Source organism: Notolepis coatsorum, assembly GCF_963971535.1.
Source record: "Notolepis coatsorum genome assembly, chromosome: 13".
Lineage (NCBI taxonomy): Eukaryota > Metazoa > Chordata > Actinopteri > Aulopiformes > Paralepididae > Notolepis > Notolepis coatsorum.
Window position 1 is genome coordinate 19,390,473 of NC_140177.1, and position 22,621 is coordinate 19,413,093.

General features: G+C 42.4%; 1 protein-coding gene across 2 annotated transcripts in view; it reads left to right on the top strand.

Annotated features, from left to right (window-relative positions):
- Positions 1-20,868, top strand: part of lpin2 (lipin 2) — a 99,409-nt gene extending 78,541 nt beyond the window's left edge. For both annotated transcript variants that reach the window (XM_084326772.1, XM_084326773.1), the window contains exons 16-20: positions 4,356-4,442; positions 6,751-6,903; positions 10,866-10,980; positions 13,225-13,328; positions 16,180-20,868. In XM_084326772.1, the coding sequence (XP_084182898.1) occupies positions 4,356-4,442; positions 6,751-6,903; positions 10,866-10,980; positions 13,225-13,328; positions 16,180-16,324 (604 nt within the window). In that variant the 3' untranslated portion in view covers positions 16,325-20,868. The remainder of the gene's footprint in view (positions 1-4,355; positions 4,443-6,750; positions 6,904-10,865; positions 10,981-13,224; positions 13,329-16,179) is intronic.
- The last annotated feature ends 1,753 nt before the right edge of the window (positions 20,869-22,621 follow it).

The window sequence follows — 22,621 nt, forward strand, 5'->3', positions numbered from 1 at the left end:
GCATGATATACGTCATACGTTGATCAGGTTGTGAAACTAAACAAAGAAAAACGAAGAAGTCATATAATTGCAAATATTTTAATGAGATCTAAGAGCTGTTGGATCTCCACTGGTGCTGTTCCCTTGTCCTTCTCCCCTTGCAGAGGACCAGAGGGGTTTACAAGAAGGGCTCACTAAAGGGAAGGCAACATGCTGGGTTTGAATCTGAACGCAGCCCCGTTCTTTATGAATAAGGGAGAAGATGAAGTGATGCTCCTTTTTAATGAGTGACTCATATTACCATTGTAAAGAGAGGTCAGTGAGTGAATGCTAAAAGGATTTGTATTCATATAAAATGAGATAAGATATTCCTTTATTGACCCCCTTGGGGATATTCGGGCGTCATAGCAGCATGGGGGAGGGGAGGTATGGGCAGGGTAGAAATAGTAGAAAGACATAAATATTGATTGATCTAAATATGAGAAAAATAAACAGTGCTAACAATGTAATTAACTCTGAATATAAAAATAGGAGGATAAAATAAACGGTGTAAACAATATAATTAACTAACTAATTAACTAAGATGCAGATGAGGGTCTGTAAACCCTATCCTGATTAACACATTGACCGCGCTGATCCCCCTTCATCGCCAGGTCTTTATTCAATGGATAGTTTTAGACTGCGACATTTGCGAGTGCTTCAAATATATCTTATATTATATCTATGGGTCTAATAACGCCGTTGACTGTCAGTGAGTTGCTTCCAGTCAACATGCCCAAAACAGATAGTTTTTTCATCCGTACATTTCCGTTTTAACCGTTTTGAATAGAGTATGGTTTGGGTGCTTTTGAGTAATTCCAGGAAAAAGACGAGAAAAGGGCATTTTACTGTAATCCAGTCATCACGTTGTAATTTTTCGGCTGATTATCGAATCATCCTGAAATCAACGCTAGATTATCATTATTATATCTCGTCGTGCATACATGAAATGGCCATCGTAGCGGGGCGCCCCCCCCCCCCCCCCCCCCCGCCCCCCCCCACCACAGTCAACGGTAATAAGCACATAGACCTACACACAGGTAGCTTTGATCGCGGTAGAAATAAATATCAGATCAACGCAAGGTTTCATATATATATATATATTCTTACCTTGTCTCTGATGTAATGCAAAAAAGATAATCCAATTATCATATCGCCATTCCAGTTATCCACAGCGATCATCTCCCCAACATTACGAAGCGTTACACGCGGACGGGCGGGCGGGGTTAATATTCACATTTGTCGTTAGCTCCTGGCTCGCCTGAGTATTTAAATCCAACCCGCCCGGCTCAGATCGGCTCCTAAAACACACCAGCCCATTTCAAATGGGATGCAATAGCTCCACATGGCAGTAGAGGGCGGTGTTGACCATCTGCCAGGTCAGACAGGGTCTGAAGGGTATACCAGAGGCTGCAGCTATGAATTATGAATAGATATAGCGAATAAACAAAATAACGATTCCAAAAATGAGTTAACTCGTTTCTGGTGCTGAACGCATGGCGGGCAATAACGAGTTAACTCGTTCTTGGCGCAGATCCAGTTAAGAGTAAAAGTAAACCATATACACAAGGTGCCCTAACTGGCATGATATACGCCATAAGTTGTAGTCCGTGCAGGTTTTGGTGGAGAACAGTCGGACACACTGGACAGATGTTCCTAACAGTTCTCAAGTTCTGCAGCCGTTAGTTCTCCCATTATATTTCAACAGAGAAAGTCGGAAAAGTGTCTATTAAGTTCTACCTCTAGAGATCCTTCCTTCTGCCGTTTCCACGCCACGTAGAGCATCTGGGTGTGTTTTCCTGAGCCGCCACCACCACCACGTCCGGCCCCAAAATAGCCGATATTAATTCAAGGCAACAAGCAGTTCTGTGTTTTAGAAAAGTGTTTACTTTTTTTAATTAGTCGTACGGACGGTCTCCCGCCTCGCCTGGGGGCCAAATCGATGTCCGCCGCCTCCTCCCCGACGCCCACTCCGCGCCGCTCACAAGGTGGCCGACATCAAACAGGAGGCCAGATCGACTGGTGACTGTCGCTGATTATCTCTGTGACCCCGCGGCCGGCGTGCGTGACAAAAAGCTGTCTTTGAGAACGTGGGACCGTAACGAGCACATTTCCACCAGCTCCCGTACGCCAGGGCGCGGAGCCACTTGCGGGGCTGGAGACGGAGACCCTCCCCTGTGGGGAAGAAGCACCCTCATTAGGGCAGAGCAGGCTTTCATATCGTCCTGCGTTTGTGATGAAAAGGGGAAACGTTTTGTGACCTACTGGCATCCTCCGCAGCGTCCCCACGCACTGGGCAAGTTGCATGACGCTATGTCAGGCGAGCGTCTTTTTACGAGCCGCGCGTCAGATGACCACCCCGGACTCCTCAGAACTGCCAATCATCCGCTGATGGCGAAAATTATTGGTCAGCGTTGTAGCCAATGAGTGTACCTTTCCAACGATACCCCACGTGGGGGGGTGCGAATAAGGGATCTAGGTGAAAGTTGACCAGAAGTGAATAACACTTCAGAATGAACGGCCGTGGATGAGGATATGGATTTTGGAGAGCTTTTTCTTTTGTCGCCCGTTATACTCGGACGTCTCTCAAAGACTCATTTCTGAACGGAATTTTACCAAATTTGGACCTCTACTGCATAAGACTTCAGACTATGGAACCGCTGTGTTTTCCAGCTTATACCTCTATGCTGAGGGGAGGTACAGGTATGGGCAGGGTAATAGTAGAAAGACGTAAATATAGGCAATAACATTTGATCTGAATGAGAAAAATAGACAGTGTAAACAATGTAATTAACTGAATGTAAAAAAATAACGGAATATCAAATTATGAGAAAAATAAACCATGTAAACAAAGGTGCAGATGAGGGTCTGTATGCCCTATCGTGGTTAACTCAATCAGCGCCAGATGGCGCTGTGTACCGTGTGGTAAGAAGGCCACCGCTTTAAAGAATAGGAATACATGGCGGTGTTTGCAGGGCTCAAACTATATTATATATCATAGCTATGGATATAATACTATTGCCCAATTGACATGGAGTATCTATCGTTCAACTTGTTCAACATCCATACATTCCCGTTTTATACCGTGGTGAATATGAGTATAGTTTTAGAGTAATCCTGTCTAATCCCAGAAAACGACGCTATGCAGCAATACGTGCGTTTCACTCAAAACCATGGCGTTTCTCGCCTGTATCAACAATCAATCTGAAATCAACGCTATATTATCGGTATTATGCTTCTTCATGAATGCATGAAAGAGTGGGGGGGGGGGGTAGTTTTTCTATGCTTTGATCGTCACCAACGGAATACGTTACACACACACATTACACACATACGCTCGGATCGCAGTGAATGGATTCTTGGATCAACGCAAGATTGATACCATATAGCCCTTACCTTGACTAGGATGTACTCCAAAAAGAATATTCCAATTATCTGATCGCCATTCCAAGTATTGATGTCGATCGTGTTGCCAACATAATCCACCAAAGAACATGAACCGGGAGTGCTTGATTCTCCTCAATCCATGCGTTATAAACGCTTGTCGTTTGCGATCTCAGACTCATTCCCAATGAGATAACACAGGCTCCCTCGATGGATTATGAATGGGAATATTGAATAAAAAATATAACGATAGAAAACCCGACTTTTCTCGGGTTTGGCGCTCAAGTGTCTGCGAGTTAACACGACTTTATTCGTGAGTGGCATCCAATGAGTTAAGAGTAAAAGTAAACCGTATTACACAAGGTACCCTAACTGGCGTGACATACTTATTATACTTGTACTCTTACCCAGTGGAGGGTCATGAGGATAAGGAGGCCTGTGTGGTTCCTGTGAAGTGATTGTATTTTTTTTGTTTGTTTGTTGTTGTCCTTAGCTCTATTTATTTAGATTTCTTTTTAAATGTTCTTATGTACCTTAGATACTATTGTTACCTTGTATATATGTGTTTCATTACATGTACATTCATACCAATTATTCGCCTGTTCTATTCCCCATCCATCTATGATCCATTGCAACACTATATCATCACTGACATCCAGTTGGGGGATGATCCCCTTTGAACAGCCCATCTGAGGGGTCTCTCCTCCACACCGCCTGTGGTGCTTTTTCTCCTATTGCTAGGTTTTTATTGAGTCGTTCCTTATCTTCATTGTCTGGGAGTGTTACATATTTGGATTTTATTTTGTTTTTGATATTTTGTGATGTTTCTTCTTGACTTGTACAAGAAGACTTGTACAGCCCATGGGGGCTATTCCATGTGATCATCATCTCGGGCTATACAAATACATTTGATTTGATTGAAGTGACGCATGTCTCGTGTCTTCCTGTCTCAGGTCGGACGTGTTTGGACAGATCCTGCCTCAGCTGGGGAAGGACTGGACCCACCAGGGCATCGCCAAGCTGTACCACTCCGTGGCAGAGTAAGAGACGTGTCTCTGATGACTATAATAACACACACAGGGTCTGATGTCCCAGCCGATGCTTCCAAACCAGCGTGGAGAGCAGGGAGAGGAAATGTTCCCAGTGACGAGAATAAGCATAAATAAGATTTAATTTGTGTGGGACGTCATATTTAATTTCAAACCTTTATTTCAACTTCCTTTCAAATTAAAATGTCCTTCATATACCTACTTATACAGCTACATATAACCTGTATGATAGAATGTACAATAATGCTGTATATACTGTATATAATATATATATATTTATTCTTACCATATATATATATATATATATATATACACACATCTGTCTGTACATACCTGCATATAATCATTTTTACATATCTGTAGATACTATATCTATATACTGTATGTACATATCCCTTACCTACTCTTACTAGTTACACTGCTGGCCAATATGACTTCCTACCATAGTGTCTTTATACCTGTATACATACGTCTGATTAGCACTATACTCAGTACAGTAGTACTCATTTATATATTTTATACCCAGTTTAATCACCTGTACATTGTATATTACTATTGCACTTTACTGTTTTACATTTGCACTCTGGTTGGATGCAAAACCTATGCTGTATGATGACAATACATTTTAATCTAATCTAAACTCTTAACACATTGACCGCCAGCACCAGGGGGCGCTGATACCCCATTAATCGCCAGGTCTTTATTCAATGGATATAGTTTTAGACTGACTTTTGCGAGTGCTTAAATATATCTTATATTATATCTATGGGTCTAATAATGCCGTCGGGTCTCAGTGAGTTGCTTCTAGTCAACATGCCCGAGACAGATTGTTTTTTCATCGGTACATTTCCGTTTTATACCGTTTTGAATAGAGTATGGTTTGGGTGTTTTTCAGTAATTCCAGGAAAAAGACGAGAAAAAGGCGTTTTACTGTAATCCAGTCATCACGTTGTAATTTTTCGGCTGACATGAAATGACCGTCGTAGCGGGGCGCTCCCCCCCCACCCCCACCGCAGCCAACGGTAAACAGCCATACACGGTCCACACATATAGCTGTGATCGCGGTAGAAATACATGTCAGATCAACGATCAAATTTATATATAATCTTCTTACCTTGTATCTGATGTAATGCAAAAGAGATAATCCAAATATCTGATCGCAATTCCAAATAATGCTCGTGGAGGTCCGCACCACACTACCGACCGGTTCACAATGACGGGCGGGCGGAGTTACTGCTCGATGCCACCGTTGTATAGAACTGGTTCGCCCGAGTATTTAAACCCCGCCCGCCCGGCTCAGATCGCCTCCCAAAACACACCAACCCATTTTCAATGAGATGCAATAGCTCCGCCTGGCAGTAGAGGGCGGTGTTGACCGTCTGCCAGCTCAGACAGGCTGAAGAGGATACGAGAGGCTGCAGCTATGAATTATGAATAGATATAGCGAATAAATGAAATAACGATCCCAAAAACGAGTTAACTCGTTTCTAGCACTCAACGCATGGCGGCCAATAACGAGTTAACTCGTTTATGGCGCAGAATGTGTTAAGACACTGAGGCTACCCTCATTTACAGCGACGACAAGCTTACAAGACATAGTTTATCAGCAATGTCATACATATAGGCATAATAAATAAGAATAAACAATAAAGAATCAGTTAAGACAGTTACAAGTCGACACAGTGGTCAGAGATCATACTTTTAAATGCTCTGAAGAACCTTCCGCTTCAGAGTCAGTTGGAGGACATTCCAGGTGTTGGAAGCATCAAAGGAAAAAGTAATTTTTCCTAGTTCAGAGAAAACTCCAGGAACCCTAAGAACCAGCCAGTCATTTGAACATGTACTGTAGAATAGGTTCCCTGATTCCACTCCCAACAGTGTTGTGACGTAAATAAACTCTGGACCATCTGTTTTTCATCCTTCCCTCATCCTGAACATTCGGCTTGGACGCCAACGTTCTGCTTAATTCGTTGTTGAAAGCGGCAAGAAATCCTGTACAGCTTCCTTTTTTTCTTATACTCGGTAGAAAAGATTAATCAGTGTGGCTGTTATGAAAAAAATAAGTGCCTTCTGCCCCAGTCGATCTTGTGAATAACCTTTTTATTGTTTTTTGGTGAATTTCTTTAATATTTTTTTGTATTACATAAGCTCGACACAGTCAGCAGATACAGTTTATCTGCAGTTCACGGTTTATACAGTGTATTTTAGTCATTCTAATTAGTGAAGTTTGTGATGCCAGAACTAATCCTCTTACGCTCCCCCTCTCCCCTCCTCACCCCCCTCCCCTCTTCCCTGGCAGGAATGGCTACAAGTTCCTCTACTGCTCTGCGCGGGCCATCGGCATGGCGGACATGACTCGGGGCTACCTGCAGTGGGTCAACGACGGGGGCATCATCCTGCCCAGAGGACCCCTCATGCTCTCCCCCAGCAGCCTCTTCTCTGCCTTCCACAGGTAGGGAGCTCACGCTCTGCCCGCCAGACCCCTCCTCCTCCATGCTGCTGTGTAACAACCGCTAGGGGTGGAGGCAAGACATTATAACTCTCAACTTGAAAGAATTAAATAGAATAGAATAGAAGTACTTTATTGATCCTGAGGGAGATTCAGCACCACAGATCGCTCACAATAAACATTTAGGTAGTAAAAAAAATCTAGAATAAAAATACAGTCAAAGATATACATTCTAAAATATGTATATACATTCTGAGATATACAGCAAAAAATATACAGTAATATACATTCAATTTCATCTCTGGAGTCTCAGTCTAACACTGAACGTGCTCCTATCGACCTTGAAGAATGAAACTTATTTTCAAGAAGTTGATATAGGTCTTCGAGGTCATTTTACATTTCATAATTTAGCTGATGCTTTTATCCAAAGCCACTTACAAGTTCTGTACAAGTCAGCAGGAAGGGTACAACTCTGGCAGCTAAGGGTCAGTGATATTGTTCGTCAAACAGTGTCAAACTTGAGTGCTACAGTCTTGAGTGCATAGTAATATAGACATATTAGCGTATTTGTATAGATATATTAGCGTAGTAGTATAGACATTAGCATAGTAGTATAGACATATTAGCATAGTAGGTAGTAACATAGGCAAGGAAGATTACTTAGTTATATTTTTCTGATATCTCAGATACTGATTGAAGATGTGTGTTTTTAGTAGGCTAGGTTGAGGTTCCCCCAAACATGTCTTTAACTCATTGACCGCCGGGGATTAGCCGGGGCCCCGCTCTAGCACTGCCACGCTTTAAGAGATAGGAGTGGATCACCTTGTTTGTAGAGCTATAACTATTCTATATTGTAGCTATGGATACAATACTATGGCCCATTTGACATCACCTATCTATTGTTCAATATGTGAAAAATTATAAATGTTTCCATTAGGGATGTCCGATATTATCGGCCGACCGATATTATCGGCCGATATCGGCAGTAAAATGTGATATCAAAAAATATCGGTATCGTTTTTTTTTTTTTTTTTTTTTTTTACATTTATTTAACCTTTATTTACCCAGGCAAGCAAGTAAGAACCAATTCTTATTTTATTTATTGTCAAAAGTATGCATGTTGGTTTAATTCAACAACAAGAGATATGTAATGTTAATTTTTACTTTTTTAATTATCATATTTTGCACAGATAATGCTTACATTTAGAAAGCCTTTTGAATGCATCCAGTGAAATTATTAATTACCTGAAATTATTCCGTTTTTTTGGGGAGAAACCCTGCATATATCGGTATCGGTTGATATCGGTATCGGTATCGAAATTAAGAGTTGGACAATATCGGAATATCGGTATCGGTAAAAAAGCCAATATCGAGCATCCCTAGTTTCCATCCATATGTTCCCGTGTTATACCGTGGTCTAGGGTAATTCCCGAAATGCTGAGCTATAGCCTTATTAGTCAATTCCACTATAGACGTTGCCATTTCTTGCCTGGACCCGCTATTATTCCGAAATCAAATCTATATCATAGGTATTATGTTCCATCATGAATGCATGAAAGGGGGGGGGGGGGGTCGTTTCTGATTATTTGATTTGTCAGTAACGGCATCCGTATTGAACACTAAAAACGCTTATCAGCCCGATCGGTATAAAAGCATTGCAGGATCAAGCTAAAATGTATGTCAAATCGTCCTTACCTGTGATCGGCAGTATTCCAAAAATAATATTCCAATTTTTTGATCGCCATCTGGTACATCCAATGTCGATTTGGTCCACGGCATAATCCACCACAACATATGCATCGGGGATACTTGACGCGCTTCAATGGAACCGGAACAACCGTTCGTCTCGGCCGACAAGGGAAAATGAAACCAGAGACATTTGGCCGTCCCACAGGCGAAGATACAAGGTTACAGAGGGTGCTCGATACTGCCGTTTAGCGTGATGTGGCTGGTATTGCACTTTGATATTCTCAGGATGATTCCCCATGTTGACCCTGAGTCTGTGCCTGTAATGAATAGAAATATCGAATAAAAGAAATAACGATCAAATGATGTATATATACGTGGTTGGCGTTCAACGGTCGTCGGCCAAACACGTATATAATCGTTGGCGGCCATTGAGTTAAAGTTGTTTGCCAAAAAGAAAAACACTATGCATTCTAGCAGCCTCTATACCACCTCAGTCTCTGTTTCAGTCCTGTTCTCATTCTAGCAGACTCTATACCTCTCTGTTTCAGTCCTGTTCTCATTCTAGCAGCCTCTATACCTCTCTGTTTCAGTCCTGTTCTCATTCTAGCAGCCTCTATACCTCTCTGTTTCAGTCCTGTTCTCATTCTAGCAGCCTCTATACCTCTCTGTTTCAGTCCTGTTCTCATTCTAGCAGCCTCTATACCTCTGTTTCAGTCCTGTTCTCATTCTAGCAGCCTCTATACCTCTCTGTTTGTCCTGTTCTCATTCTAGCAGCCTCTATACCTCTCTGTTTCAGTCCTGTTCTCATTCTAGCAGCCTATATACCTCTCTGTTTCAGTCCTGTTCTCAATGGGATGTTTCTGTGCCTGCACAGCTGCTTTTATCTTACCTCTAGCAGTGGTACGTGAGCCTGCTCCGTCAAACTAAATTCAGATCAAACTTTCAGACGTTGCAGATCAAATATGACTCGGATCCAACTTTCAGACAACATATTTTAGGTTAAACTTCAGGTAGAAAAGAAAAGATTTTCACGCAAGCCGGCATCTTGTACACATGCATTTTAACAAGATATCTTCACACACACACATGTTATTAACTATGTTGATGGCTGCAATTCTGAACAGCTTGTTTCAAGAGGGAGGGTTCTTGTCACAGCTGAACCGCAGAAAAGACACAATCCACATATTTAACATTTTCTCAGTGTTGGAACAACCCCTCATTCTGTAGAAACAATGCACATATTTTACATGTTCTCAGTGTTGAGACAACCCCTCATTCTGTAGAAACAATGTACATATTTAACATGTTCTCAGTGTTGAGACAACCCCTCATTCTGTAGAAACAATGCAGAGGAAAAGGCCATTTTCACAATAGGTCCCCTTTAAGTCGGATGAGATACTTGCCAGTATCGATGCATATATCATTAGCTTATCTATAGAGTCCTGCGGTTAGGGTCCTGATCGTCCAATGAAATGCTAGAATGACATTCATAGCATATTGTAACTAAGCTAGCACTTGGTCTCGTTAACTAAACTAATGTTAGCTTGCTAGCTAATGGGTCCACTGTAATACACAATCAGCGCTATTGAGTACCGTAAACAAACACCAATCAATATTTTTGAAAAAGTCCCTCCATAGCTTCCTGTTTTGACAGGAAACGCGTAAATACTAGGGGTGGGGGAAAATATTGATACGTAGTAGTATCGCGATACTTTGCGTGGCGATACTGTATTGATACAGGGACGCCATGTATCGATATTTAATTATTTATAAAATATATATATATATATATTTTTTTTTTTTGTATAAGGAAGTTGCATTGTTAATTTCAATACATGTAATAGTACAGTAGTCCACACACGCACACGTGTGCATTCAGTTAAGTTGGAATATGACTGTAATACAAACAGTTCAGTTTGTCAGGTACATGCAACACAGATTACAGTGTTTACATGTAATCTGTTATGTTCGGCAATAAAACATTTTGAAGTGAGATGAACAGACTGAACTTTATTTTATTAGATAAAACATGTTGACAAAGTTTTACTTTGCAGTTGAAAAAAGGTAATATATCGCAATATTAATATCGCAATACTCAGCATATCACAACATATTTAGTATCGCAATACTATCGTATCGTGACTCAAGTATCGTGATAGTATCGTATCGTGAGGCCTCTGGTGATTCCCACCCCTAGTAAATACGCGGAATCAAACCGCATTCTGTTTGCCGTTTCATGGGGACTTTAACCATCCACACAATGTTTCTGTCCGCAGAGAGGTCATCGAGAAGAAGCCAGAGATCTTCAAGATCGAATGCCTTACAGACATCAAGAACCTGTTCCAGTTTAACAAGCGACCGTTCTACGCCGCCTTCGGCAACCGAGCCAACGTGAGTCAATGGGAGACTGTCGATGAGCTCCTCTTTTGGTTTTGGGATAAAGAAATATATATATACTTGTTTTGGGATTCAAAAATATATATAAATATTCTTGTTTTGGGATTAAACAAATATATATATTTTTTGTTGGTGATACAAAATTTATTTTTGTTTTGGGATAATAAAAGAAAAACATTGTTTTTGTTTTGAGATAAAATATATATATATTTTTTTTGTATCTTTTTTTCTTAAGGCGAGACACTACAGGTGACTAGGGTAAAAGTTTAACTAATAGATATCACAATGAAACTTCCCCAGTTGATTACTTATATATTAAGACAAGACTTTTTTGTATTACAAGTTTTCTGAAATTGTATGTTTAAATATGCAAATGAGGCATGATCTACTTAAATATGCACTAATTTGCATATAATTCCAGGATAGAAATCTGAACATTGGATAAAGCCATTTTCAAAATTATAGTTTAATTTTGTTGACATATTAGAGCCAAAGGTTATTACAGAGGGGATTTTGGATATCTCTTTTTATCACTCCATAATTCAGAAAATACTCCATTCAGTCCATTTGTATGGTAAAATTCCATATTTCGCCATGTTTTTAGGAATAAAATGTGATATAAATCAGGGTATGAATGCGATATCAACAAACCCTTCTGTAAATACCTTCAGAACATAGATATGAATAGAACTGGAAGGTTTGGTGTATGCGAGTGCTACTGAAGTGGAGATTTCTGGCTCAGAGTATGAGGAAAAACTCATTAAAACTCATTTTTGGGAAAACGCCTTCAAAGTTCGGTATTGTAAAATGCCATAATTTTTTTTTTAAACAGCTATTTACAAACACAATACCTAATCAAACCATTAGTAATTGACAACCTAAACACATGCCTGATAACTGAATAATAATAATAATAATGGTTCAGTTATTGAACTGAACAGAACTACACACAGGCTACAAACAGTGTAGTACCCCCTAATAGGCAACAAATATTTGAATAGATATCACTATGAAACTTTCCCAGTTTGTTATGTACATATAAACTAAGAAAAAATATATTGAATTTTATGTTTATATATGCAAATGAGGCACTTCCCCATTAAATATGTGCACATTTATGAATGCAATAAGGCAAAATGAAGTAAAATAAACAACTGAATGTGTGTTATTGATGTTTTATTGTCACTAGTTTCATAGAAGACATGTTTAGGAAGCAAAATATAACAATCTCAAAATCAACAAAAAAAAGTATATTTGCCTATTCACCTGGGGTGTCTCGCCTTAACAGACGGTGAGGTCAGTGTTACAGACCTCAGCCCTGTCTGGCTTGTGCCGTAAAGTCAACAAACAGCTCTTTGACGCGTCTATTAATAATAAACAACAACAACAGCGATGCGTGAGATCACAGAGTCGGGGCTGAACCCGCTCTGAGGTCACTGCTGGATGATCCCACACAGCCCTGCTCTGTGGCGGGGAGCTCACCCCGCTCCTCAGCTGCATAAACACCAACACCCTGTGGGGAGGGAGCAGGGCGAGCCAGCAGACATACACACACCGCCGCCAAGACACGGCCATTACCCTCCTCAGGCGGGGCACAAGCAGGAAGCGCTGTGGTTAATGTCATGTCCCACGTCAGTCTGGACCGGCGCTACGTATGCCGCTCCGGTATGAGTGACATCTTCTGGGTTCTTCCCACTCCTCCCGGAAAACCTGGAGACTACATCTCCAGTCATGTTAAACCTTGAAAATGGACTAAAATGACCAGATATCCTGGAGGAAAATAGCTTATTATTCTTACACTATAGCTTACACTTCTTTTTAAAGTGTTGCAAAATCCTAACCGTAACGCCAAAAAAGTACATAATCGTGAGTTTTGCAGCAATGTAAAGCATGGTGTGGTTAATGTCATGTCCCGCGTCAGTCTGGACCGGGACGTACGCCGCTACTTCCCTATAACTTAGGTTACGCACGTCATTTACGGGGAGTTTTTATGAACGTGAGACACTTCATCATGAACCCTGCATCGTTAAAACAGGAGGAATACAATTTCTCTATACTAGGGCCTACCAGCAAATTATATCACTGTTTGTGAGCAAGTGCTGTCCTTGATCGTCAAGAACAATTCCTCAAAGTCCTGGACAATTATTTCTCAAAAAGAGTGGGAACCTTGATCTTCCTGAGGATTACATAAACACTGTGTAACGTCTCTCTCAACGTGTCTCTGTTCTTCTGGTTCAGGATGTGTTTGCCTACAAGGAGGTGGGCGTTCCTGTGTGCAGGATCTTTACGGTCAACCCCAAGGGAGAGCTGATCCAGGAACTGACCAAGGGCAACAAGTCCTCGTAAGTCCACATACTGGTTCCATTCTAGAGGCTTTAGGTTGACTTGTCTTTTAAATCACTTGCAAGTCCACATACTGGTTCCATTCTAGAGTCTTTAGGTTGACTTGTCTTTTTAAAATACTTGTAAGTCCACATACTGGTTCCATTCTAGAGGTTTTAGGTTGACTTGTCTTTTTAAAATACTTGTAAGTCCACATACTGGTTCCATTCTAGAGGGTTTAGGTTGACTTGTCTTTTTAAAATACTTGTAAGTCCACATACTGGTTCTATTCTAGAGGCTTTAGGTTGACTTGTCTTTTTAAAATACTTGTAAGTCCACATACTGGTTCCATTCTAGAGGGTTTAGGTTGACTTGTCTTTTTAAAATACTTGTAAGTCCACATACTGGTTCCATTCTAGAGGCTTTAGGTTTACTTGTCTTTTAAATGACTTGTAAGTCAACCTACTGACTCCACTAGAGACACTTTAGGTTGACTTGTCTTTTAAAATACTTGTAAGTCAACCTACTGACTCTACTAGAGACACTTTAGGTTGACTTGTCTTTTAAAATACTTGTAAGTCAACCTACTGACTCTACTAGAGACACTTTAGGTTGACTTGTCTTTTAAAATACTTGTAAGGCAACCTACTGACTCCACTAGAGACACTTTAGGTTGACTTGTCTTTTAAAAATACTTGTAAGTCCACCTACTGACTCCACTAGAGAGAGGCTTTGGGTTGACTTGTCTTTTAAAATACTTGTAAGGCAACCTACTCCATGTCTTTAAAAGAGGAGGTTCCTAGCAATAATTTGCTAGGTCGTTGAGGTTATAATTCTGTAAAAGTAATTTTGTAACGATTGTAAAATATATTTTTCACAAAGGTGTTATGTTATGAACTCTCAAAGTAAGGACAATACAATGTCATTACTCCATTGAATTGCATTGACTGAGGTGGTTGAAAGAAAATCGGATGGACAGTCATGTTACCTAACCTATATTAAAGGCCCCTCTCTTAATCCAAACATTATGAAACAAGCTACAAAACAAGGGAATTGAAACATCTTAGCGTTCTCTAGTTGACCGATACAAAAACACATTAGTTTCACGATATATATTCCCGAGCTGAATCGACACATTACGTTCAAGGCCAGATTAAGACTTCAGAGGCCCCTGGGCCAGATTCTTGTGGAGGCCCCCCCACACACACATACACGTGCACGCACGCACAGTGGCGTTTTTATATGTCACTTTAAAAAATATATAGAATATTTAGAAGTGGTGGGCTCTGAGGGCCAAGCTAAAATGACTTTGATCACCCCTGCCCACTTTGACAACCTAGGATGGCTTAGAGTAGACGACAGAGTACAGCAACTTGCAATGGGCCTGGTCTACAAGATACACTACACAACCAAGGTACCCATGTACATGTCAAAATACTTCCCAAAGGTCAGTGAATACCACGATCACAACACCAGAGGGAGCTCCACAAATCATGTTAAACCCAGATTCGGCTCAAACAAGGGACTAAACACGTTTCGCAATTATGCCACATCAATGTGGAACGCCCTACCCAAAGCTGTAAAGGAATGTGAATGTGAACACCTACGGGAGACTGCAATTCGAAACTGGCCCCTGTAAATGTCCTAACACAACCCCCTCCAATGTACAGTAAATGACCAAGTATGGTTTTGTCAATATTCCAATGTACAGTTTTGCTTGTACAGTTGTACAGTGTCCCCCACCCACCCACCCCTCACACCCACCGAACCACCTCCAATGTACAGTCCCCCCCACCCCCCCAACCCCACCCCACCTACCCAACCTCCTCCAATCTACAGTTTCTACGTCAAATGTATATACTCTCTTTTCTGGACTCTTTTCGTATCACAAACAGTACTGTATTTGCAAATCTGGTATGTCATAAATGTATAGATGTAGCAGTACTGTCTATCTGTATGTCATGTATGTCATATATGTTATGATGAATTGAAAATGGGGGACCCTGATGTAAACAAGACGAAAGTAGACGTAAATAGAAATATTGACTGACGTTTCTCTTTCGAAGTTGGTTAAGGTTAGAGTATGGAATCAGGGCTGGTGTTCTATCGCCCTGCTCTAAGACAAACTAACCTTAACCAACTTCGAAAGAGTGCCTAAACTTAACCGGTGAAAGAAAGAGGTGTCACACGATTGGCGCTACCAGAAACGTCAGTGGCCAATCAGAGCGCAGAACGCGAACGCTGAACTGGAAATCCGTTGGTAAAAGTATTCAGGCGTCGGGGCTGGGATGTGGAGATGCAAGTTTTGACTTTTTATTGCTGTTTTTACCTCAAACGGAAAACCTCAACCTCTTATGAAGAGGAGAAAAAATACTCAAGATTAGCCACTTGCAGACGGCAGGGTGTGACGTACTGTATATTTTAGTTGATGAAATATTTTGGTTGACTAAATATTTTAGTTGATGAAATATGTTTTCATTTCAGTGTCACAGTATGACATCGATCTCCAAAATAAGAAAAAAAATAAAAATAAAATGTGGGGCCTCTAGTGACGAGGGGCCTCCAAAAGGCCTCTAGTGACGAGGGTCCTTCAAAAAAATTCTAAATTAAAGTTAAAAAAAAATAAAAAAAAATGTTGGGGCCTCTAGTGACGAGGGGCCTCAAAAAAAATTTTAATTAAAAAAATAAATACTTTTTTTCTTTTTTGGAGGCCCCTCATCACTAGAGGCCCACGGGCCGCGGCCCGGACGGCCCGGTTGTTAATCCGGCCCTGACTACGTTGCATCGACTGAATTAGACGCGGGGGGGGTTGATGTGATGAGTGTCTCCCAGCTGGTTGTGAGGTGTGTCTCGTGTGTCTGGTGTCCACAGGTACAGCAGGCTGAGTGAGCTGGTGGAGCACGTGTTCCCCCTGCTGAGCAAGGAGCAGAACGCGGCCTTCGCCATGCCAGAGTACAGCTCCTTCTGCTACTGGAGGCAGCCTATAGCAGAGATCGACCCTGACGAGCTGCTCTGATCCTACACACACACACACACACATACGCACGCACACACGCACACACACACACACAGCCCATAGACATCAACTGATGAGCTGCTCTGATCCTACACACACACGCACACACACACACACACACACGCACACACACACGCACACACGCACACACGCACATACACACGCACACACACACACACACAGCCCATAGACATCAACTGATGAGCTGCTCTGATTCTACACAAACACACACCTCAAACAAACAGCTGGGCTGGAACCACACCCCTCCCTACACACACACACACACACACACACACACACACACACACACACACACACACACACACACACACACACACACACACACACACACACGCACACATAACAGTCAGAGTATGAGACTGACAGCTCTACCCACAGCTACAGGAGAGACCAGAGACTAAACCCCCTCCAGGAGAGACCAGAGACTAAACCCCCTCCAGGAGAGACCAGAGACTAAACCCCCTCCAGAAACCTGCCTCTCCTTCCAGGGCTGTGTGTATGGGAGACATCCACCACCCCCACCACCCCCCCCAACAAGCCCTGGTTTAGCCCAGGGCTTCCCAACATCCCCAGACTTCTGCACAGGGGTAAGGATCAGAGAGGCAGAAGTCCACCTCCGTTCCAACCCCCTGCTGCTTAGTGGAGCCCTGAATGGAGGGGGTTGGTATGGAGCACTATTACACACCAGAGGCACCAGAGTCTGAGGGACACGCTCTCCTGGACCCTCCTGGACCTTCTACAGGGGAAGGAGGAGCTGCACTTAAAAACTACTCACTTTTCAAACCCCTGCGAACAAACGTCACAAAATCTCCTGGAAGCGAAGGACACTGTTTGATGATCCCAGCTGACCCAGGGGTCGTAGGGAAGGACACTGTGTTTGATGATCCCAGCTGACCCAGGGGTCGTAGGGAAGGACACTGTGTTTGATGATCCCAGCTGACCCAGGGGTCGTAGGGAAGGACACTGTGTTTGATGATCCCAGCTGACCCAGGGGTCGTAGGGAAGGACACTGTGTTTGATGATCCCAGCTGACCCAGGGGTCGTAGGGAAGGACACTGTGTTTGATGATCCCAGCTGACCCAGGGGTCGTAGGGAAGCCTCGGCTGCTATTGGAGTGCTGTGTGTCGTCAGTCTTGACCCTTGACCCCCCCAGGCTCATCTCTCCTCTGGCGTTGTTGAGTGAGTCATTGCTTTGGGAGCGAGCGCGTGCTTAACAGAGTTAGCTGCTATGGCGCGGGAGAGAGAAAGCCCCACAGGGTCATGTAACACACACGCACACACGCACGCACACAGGCACACACATACATTGACACACACAGCACTCCAGTCCTCAAACGGCTACCTATTCCCGCGGAGAGGTCCGTCAATTTTTCTGAATGAGTCATAATAATTGTTATGGTTAATATTTAAGGTTATATCTGAGGCACGTTTTCTTGCTCAGTGTGTGTGTGTCTGTGTGTGTGTGTGCGCGTGTGTGTGTGTGTGTGTGTGTGTGTGTGACAAGTGTGCAAGGACACACGTTCAAAGTATGTGGTTTAAGAAAAAAAATAAGCCGCTTCCTGGTGTTGTGCTAGTTCTTATTTTCAACTTGTAACTGGTATACAAACTCCACGGAGTTCACGTGTGTTTCCGTTAACAAATGCAGTAATTATTTATCAGAATTGATATATTTGGGTTAAGTTATTGATTTCTGTTGCACTGCCGTTGTTCTGAAAAGTAATAAATCACTGACGCAGTGTGCTAACGCTTCGGTTTGGTGTTTGGTATGGTCCGCCGCCGATTAAAATGCACTTAACAGTAATCGCTAAGACTATACGGATAACTAGATACCTGTTTTAGTTTTTTTAACGCATGTAACGTCTAGACACGTCAGAATTAGTCACTCGTGATGATCTTTGTGCCGGCCGTAGGTTTCCCGTTTCTTCTCCCAGAGATGAGAAACTCCCAAGGCCTGTATCGCTGTTGGAACATGAGCGTGACCTCGCGGCCTCTTGTCGCCGCAGGGTCACACGGTGTGTGAATTGAAACCCGACCCGTCGGCGAGAGCGGCAAAAGAAATGAAGGCCTTTTCTCGTCATCGCGTCGAACGCCTACGGGAGGACGAGCGCGCGGCCGTGTACTAATCGGAGCGCTGCTCCCGGGGTGACAGGGTCACGTACACTTTAACGTTACGGTCGGAAGCCCGACATCCAGCTGCTGTGTTTCCTCACGCCTTACCCTGACGCACTTTGCTCTCCGCTGCACCCCGGAGACGCAGGACGCTCGGCGCGCCTCTCGCTCGCATGTGGTTCAGCAAGAGGTCGATCTGGGCGAGGATAGAAGGGACCCGAGAAGTGTTTTAAATGCAAGATGAGGGAGTTTCTGGTTTGCCTCCTTTTGAGAGGGTTGCGAACCTACTAACGCCGTGGACAAGCGTGTTGTATTGTGGTGCGAGGAGGCTTTGTGCAACGAGGCAGAAGGTAGAGTCCCCTGGGATGCCCCACATATCAAAGATACCATGGGAAGGTAGACTGAACGAGCCAATGCCTTGCCACGCCACTTTCTGCAGTAGGGCGAAGGGCTCTGGAGCAGTGTCTCAGTTATTACGAGACGTATATGTCGGAAGGCTCGGAGGAAGTCGTCCCCTCGCCTCCGTGTTTGTGACACAGTACCAGCCGGTGTGTTGTGCAGCGAGAGACGTGTGTTGTGCAGCGAGAGACGTGTGTTGTGCAGCGAGAGGCGTGTGTTGTGCAGCGAGAGGCGTGTGTTGTGCAGCGAGAGACGTGTTGTGCAGCGAGAGACGTGTGTTGTGCAGCGAGAGACGTGTGTTGTGCAGCGAGAGACGTGTGTGTTGTGCAGCGAGAGACGTGTGTTGTGCAGCGAGAGACGTGTGTTGTGCAGCGAGAGACGTGTGTGTTGTGCAGCGAGAGACGTGTGTGTTGTGCAGCGAGAGACTTGTGTTGTGCAGCGAGAGACGTGTGTTGTGCAGCGAGAGACGTGTGTTGTGCAGCGAGAGACGTGTGTTGTGCAGCGAGAGACGCGTGTTGTGCAGCGAGAGACGTGTGTTGTGCAGCGAGAGACGCGTGTTGTGCAGCGAGACGGTGCGTGTCGTCATGACAACGTCGCAGTAAAGGGGAAATCACTCAAGTACGTGAAGCACTTTTTAGAAGTGTCCCATTCTTTCATTGTAGGAAAAGGCGTTTACGAGGAGATGTGCCACTCGACTAAGAAGTTAAGCTATGTTGAAAGAGGAACTATACTTCTAGCACGGGTTTAGTGGTGACCTAAGGGGGGGGGGTGTATTTACAAAATCTGCGTTAGCAAATTAGCCAGATACTTTAACTCCACGTGTTGGATGCTTTGGATTTGATTCTGCGATGGGGGAGAGAGAGAAGGAACGCACGGCGGTGTCTGAGAGACGCCGACTGCCAAGAAAGTGCAGGCATGAAGGAGACCGGTCGACACACTCGCCGCCACAACGAGAGAACCGTTCGTCATCTTACTGGTAACATAATGAATGATTCTCACGTCGTGGCTACCAGTGTGCGACTGCTTCCCTTCACGCCTGGATTTGAATCTGTATAATTAAACTTGAATGTTTAGGTTTAGGAATGTATTCAAGTAACGCGTATTGATTTTCTTTTTTTTTTTATTATGAAGAAAGTATGAATGAAGTTATTACCTGGCTTAACGGCGTAATTGCGTTCTGAAAACCCCTGGTTATTGTGCACCAGCGAGACCGTTCCACACTAATATTAATGATCACAGACAAGTATAAGTATAATAAGCGGGATGTGACGAGACTGAAGCATTCGATGAAAAGCACAACGATTTATCTTTTGGTGACGAGACAGCTACCCATTTACCCAAGATGGTCCTCAACGCTCATCATTAGACAGAAAAGGTATTTTTTTTTAACATGGGGCATTCATTCCATAGTTAAGCTAACTTATTTTTGGTTTGTGTGTCGAAAGTGTTCTGCTTCTTTTTTTTTTACATGTTTTGTTTGTGTATATATATATATATATATATATGAGTGTTCTCTGAAGTTTGGTGAAGTCAAAATCTATGATAATTATTAACAAAAGCGATTCCCTTCTTTCTATGAAAGTAATACATTCTTGTGTGGAAAGATCACACTTCACCCTCTATGATCCTGGGATACTTGGTATATAGATGTGTGTGTTTTTTCAACTGCTGAACTTCACTTTTCTCTCCCGTCTTCGATGCCTTTTTTTTTGTATATTTGCTTTTCTTTTCTCGTTCTGTTTGAAGGTGGAGCTTGCTGTTTGATTGCATCTGACCAACATCAATACCTTAAATGTATATGCTGTTTTTTTTTGTTTTTGTATGGACACATGGTTTAAGATATGTTTACAGAACAAAATACATTGTAAGAAAAAAATAAATATATAGGCCGAATTAAGCTAAGAAAGAGTGGCTTGTGGTCATGTTTGTGTTTAATAAAGTTTCTAATTGAATGCATTTGTCTGTACCGGCCTCGTAAACTTTTTTTATATATATATATGACAGAGAAAAAAATTATGATTTCTTTATTATCAGGGTGTCTGTGGAGTATTAAGAATTATTAAATTCATAATTCTACATTTTAGGCCTTAAAGGGTATTAAAAAGTCTTAAAATTTCATTTGCACAGGTATTAAATTTTTTGGTGGGGCTGTCGGGGAAATGAAATAATAAATATATGAAATGTTTTTGCATTCAAGTCGTTGTTGTGAAATTGGTTCCATTTTGCTCCAAGTGTTAAACTTGTTAACTTTTAAATTGAAACCTACAACCTGTATATATTTATTTTTATTATATTCCAATTCAGCTGAGTCACAATAGTTGAGCAGCGACCACAGACCTCTAGCCCTGTTGCTTGTTTACAACTTGTTATACGATCGAGGTTATTATAGTTCAAGCTCCTGACGTCAGCCTCAATTTGTTCAGTTCTTTCATTCATTTTTATTTCTTTCAGGGCAAGGAACTTTTGAAAAGATTTATGGCTCTGTACCTTCAGCCAACTTGACAAATGAGTTTGAACTTAAATCCACTTTTTTGTTGCCTTTTCAACACAGATCACAGTGTTGTCTTATGTCATGCTCGGGTTGGGTTCCATCCACCTGGAGCATGGCCGCCATGTGAATGTGGTCAGTTGTGAGACGTGATGTGTCTCGGGAATAACAAGCCAGTATCTCCAGTCTCTTTGTTTCTCACCTTCTTTACAGAATAATTCAGGCCTCCGACCCTGACTTTCTCAATTAAGGTGCTATAGATAACATTTTTATGAGTACTCAATAAAGATTTTAATAAAATACATCCAGAGCTTTTTAGAAAGGTGCAGAATAAAAGTATTGCCCCCCCCCCCCAAAAATATTGATTCATTTATCATTTAACAAATGTCGGTGGGTCCAAAATTCTTTTTGTTAACATGCATGTCCCTACTTTGTTTCCCCATGTGGAATGCACCTGATTGGATAAATTACATGCTGGTGCTCTAGTGCGACATCTAGTGGCTGAATGTTATCTATAGCACCGTAAGTGAGCCTTAACTCAATCAGCGCCGTCCACATATATATACGTGTGTCCGCCAATCGAATAACGCCAACCACGTATATATACGTTATTGGATCATTATTTCTTTTATTCGCTATTTCCATTCATAAATCATCCAGGAAGGCTGTGTGATCATATGGAAGGACTCTGAGATCGCAAAAGTACAATACCGCCGTCTGGTTGTATGCGGCCGATGTTGCACTCCATTTGAGAGACTGTGTATCTCTCTGTGCGTCGATGAAAGTCATCCGGGCCGAGTTTTCTAGTAACGTGGATCAATATCTTCACCCGATCACATTGAATCGTTTTCGGGATGCCCGATTCATTATGCTGTGGGGGGTTATGTCGTGGCCCAAATGGACATACGATTTAGCGGATGGCAATCAAATAATTGGAATATTCTTTTTGTAATCTCACCGGCCACAGGTAAGAGCAATTTAACGTCAATTTCAGCTTGGTTGTGCATTGTTTTTATAGCCATCGCCCTGATCAGCGTATACTATGCTGTTGTACTAACGAATCCCATTATTGCCAATCAATTCATCAGAAATGACCCCCCCCCCCCTTTCATGCATGCATGATGGAACATAATATACCGATCATATGCATTTGAATTTTTAATTGTAGCGTGTATAGGGACGAAATGCCAATGGATTAAGTATAATAGGCGTTGCGGCCTAATACTAGCCTCCCAGGAATTACCCTAAACCGCTCTCAAACCATACTTATATTCACAACG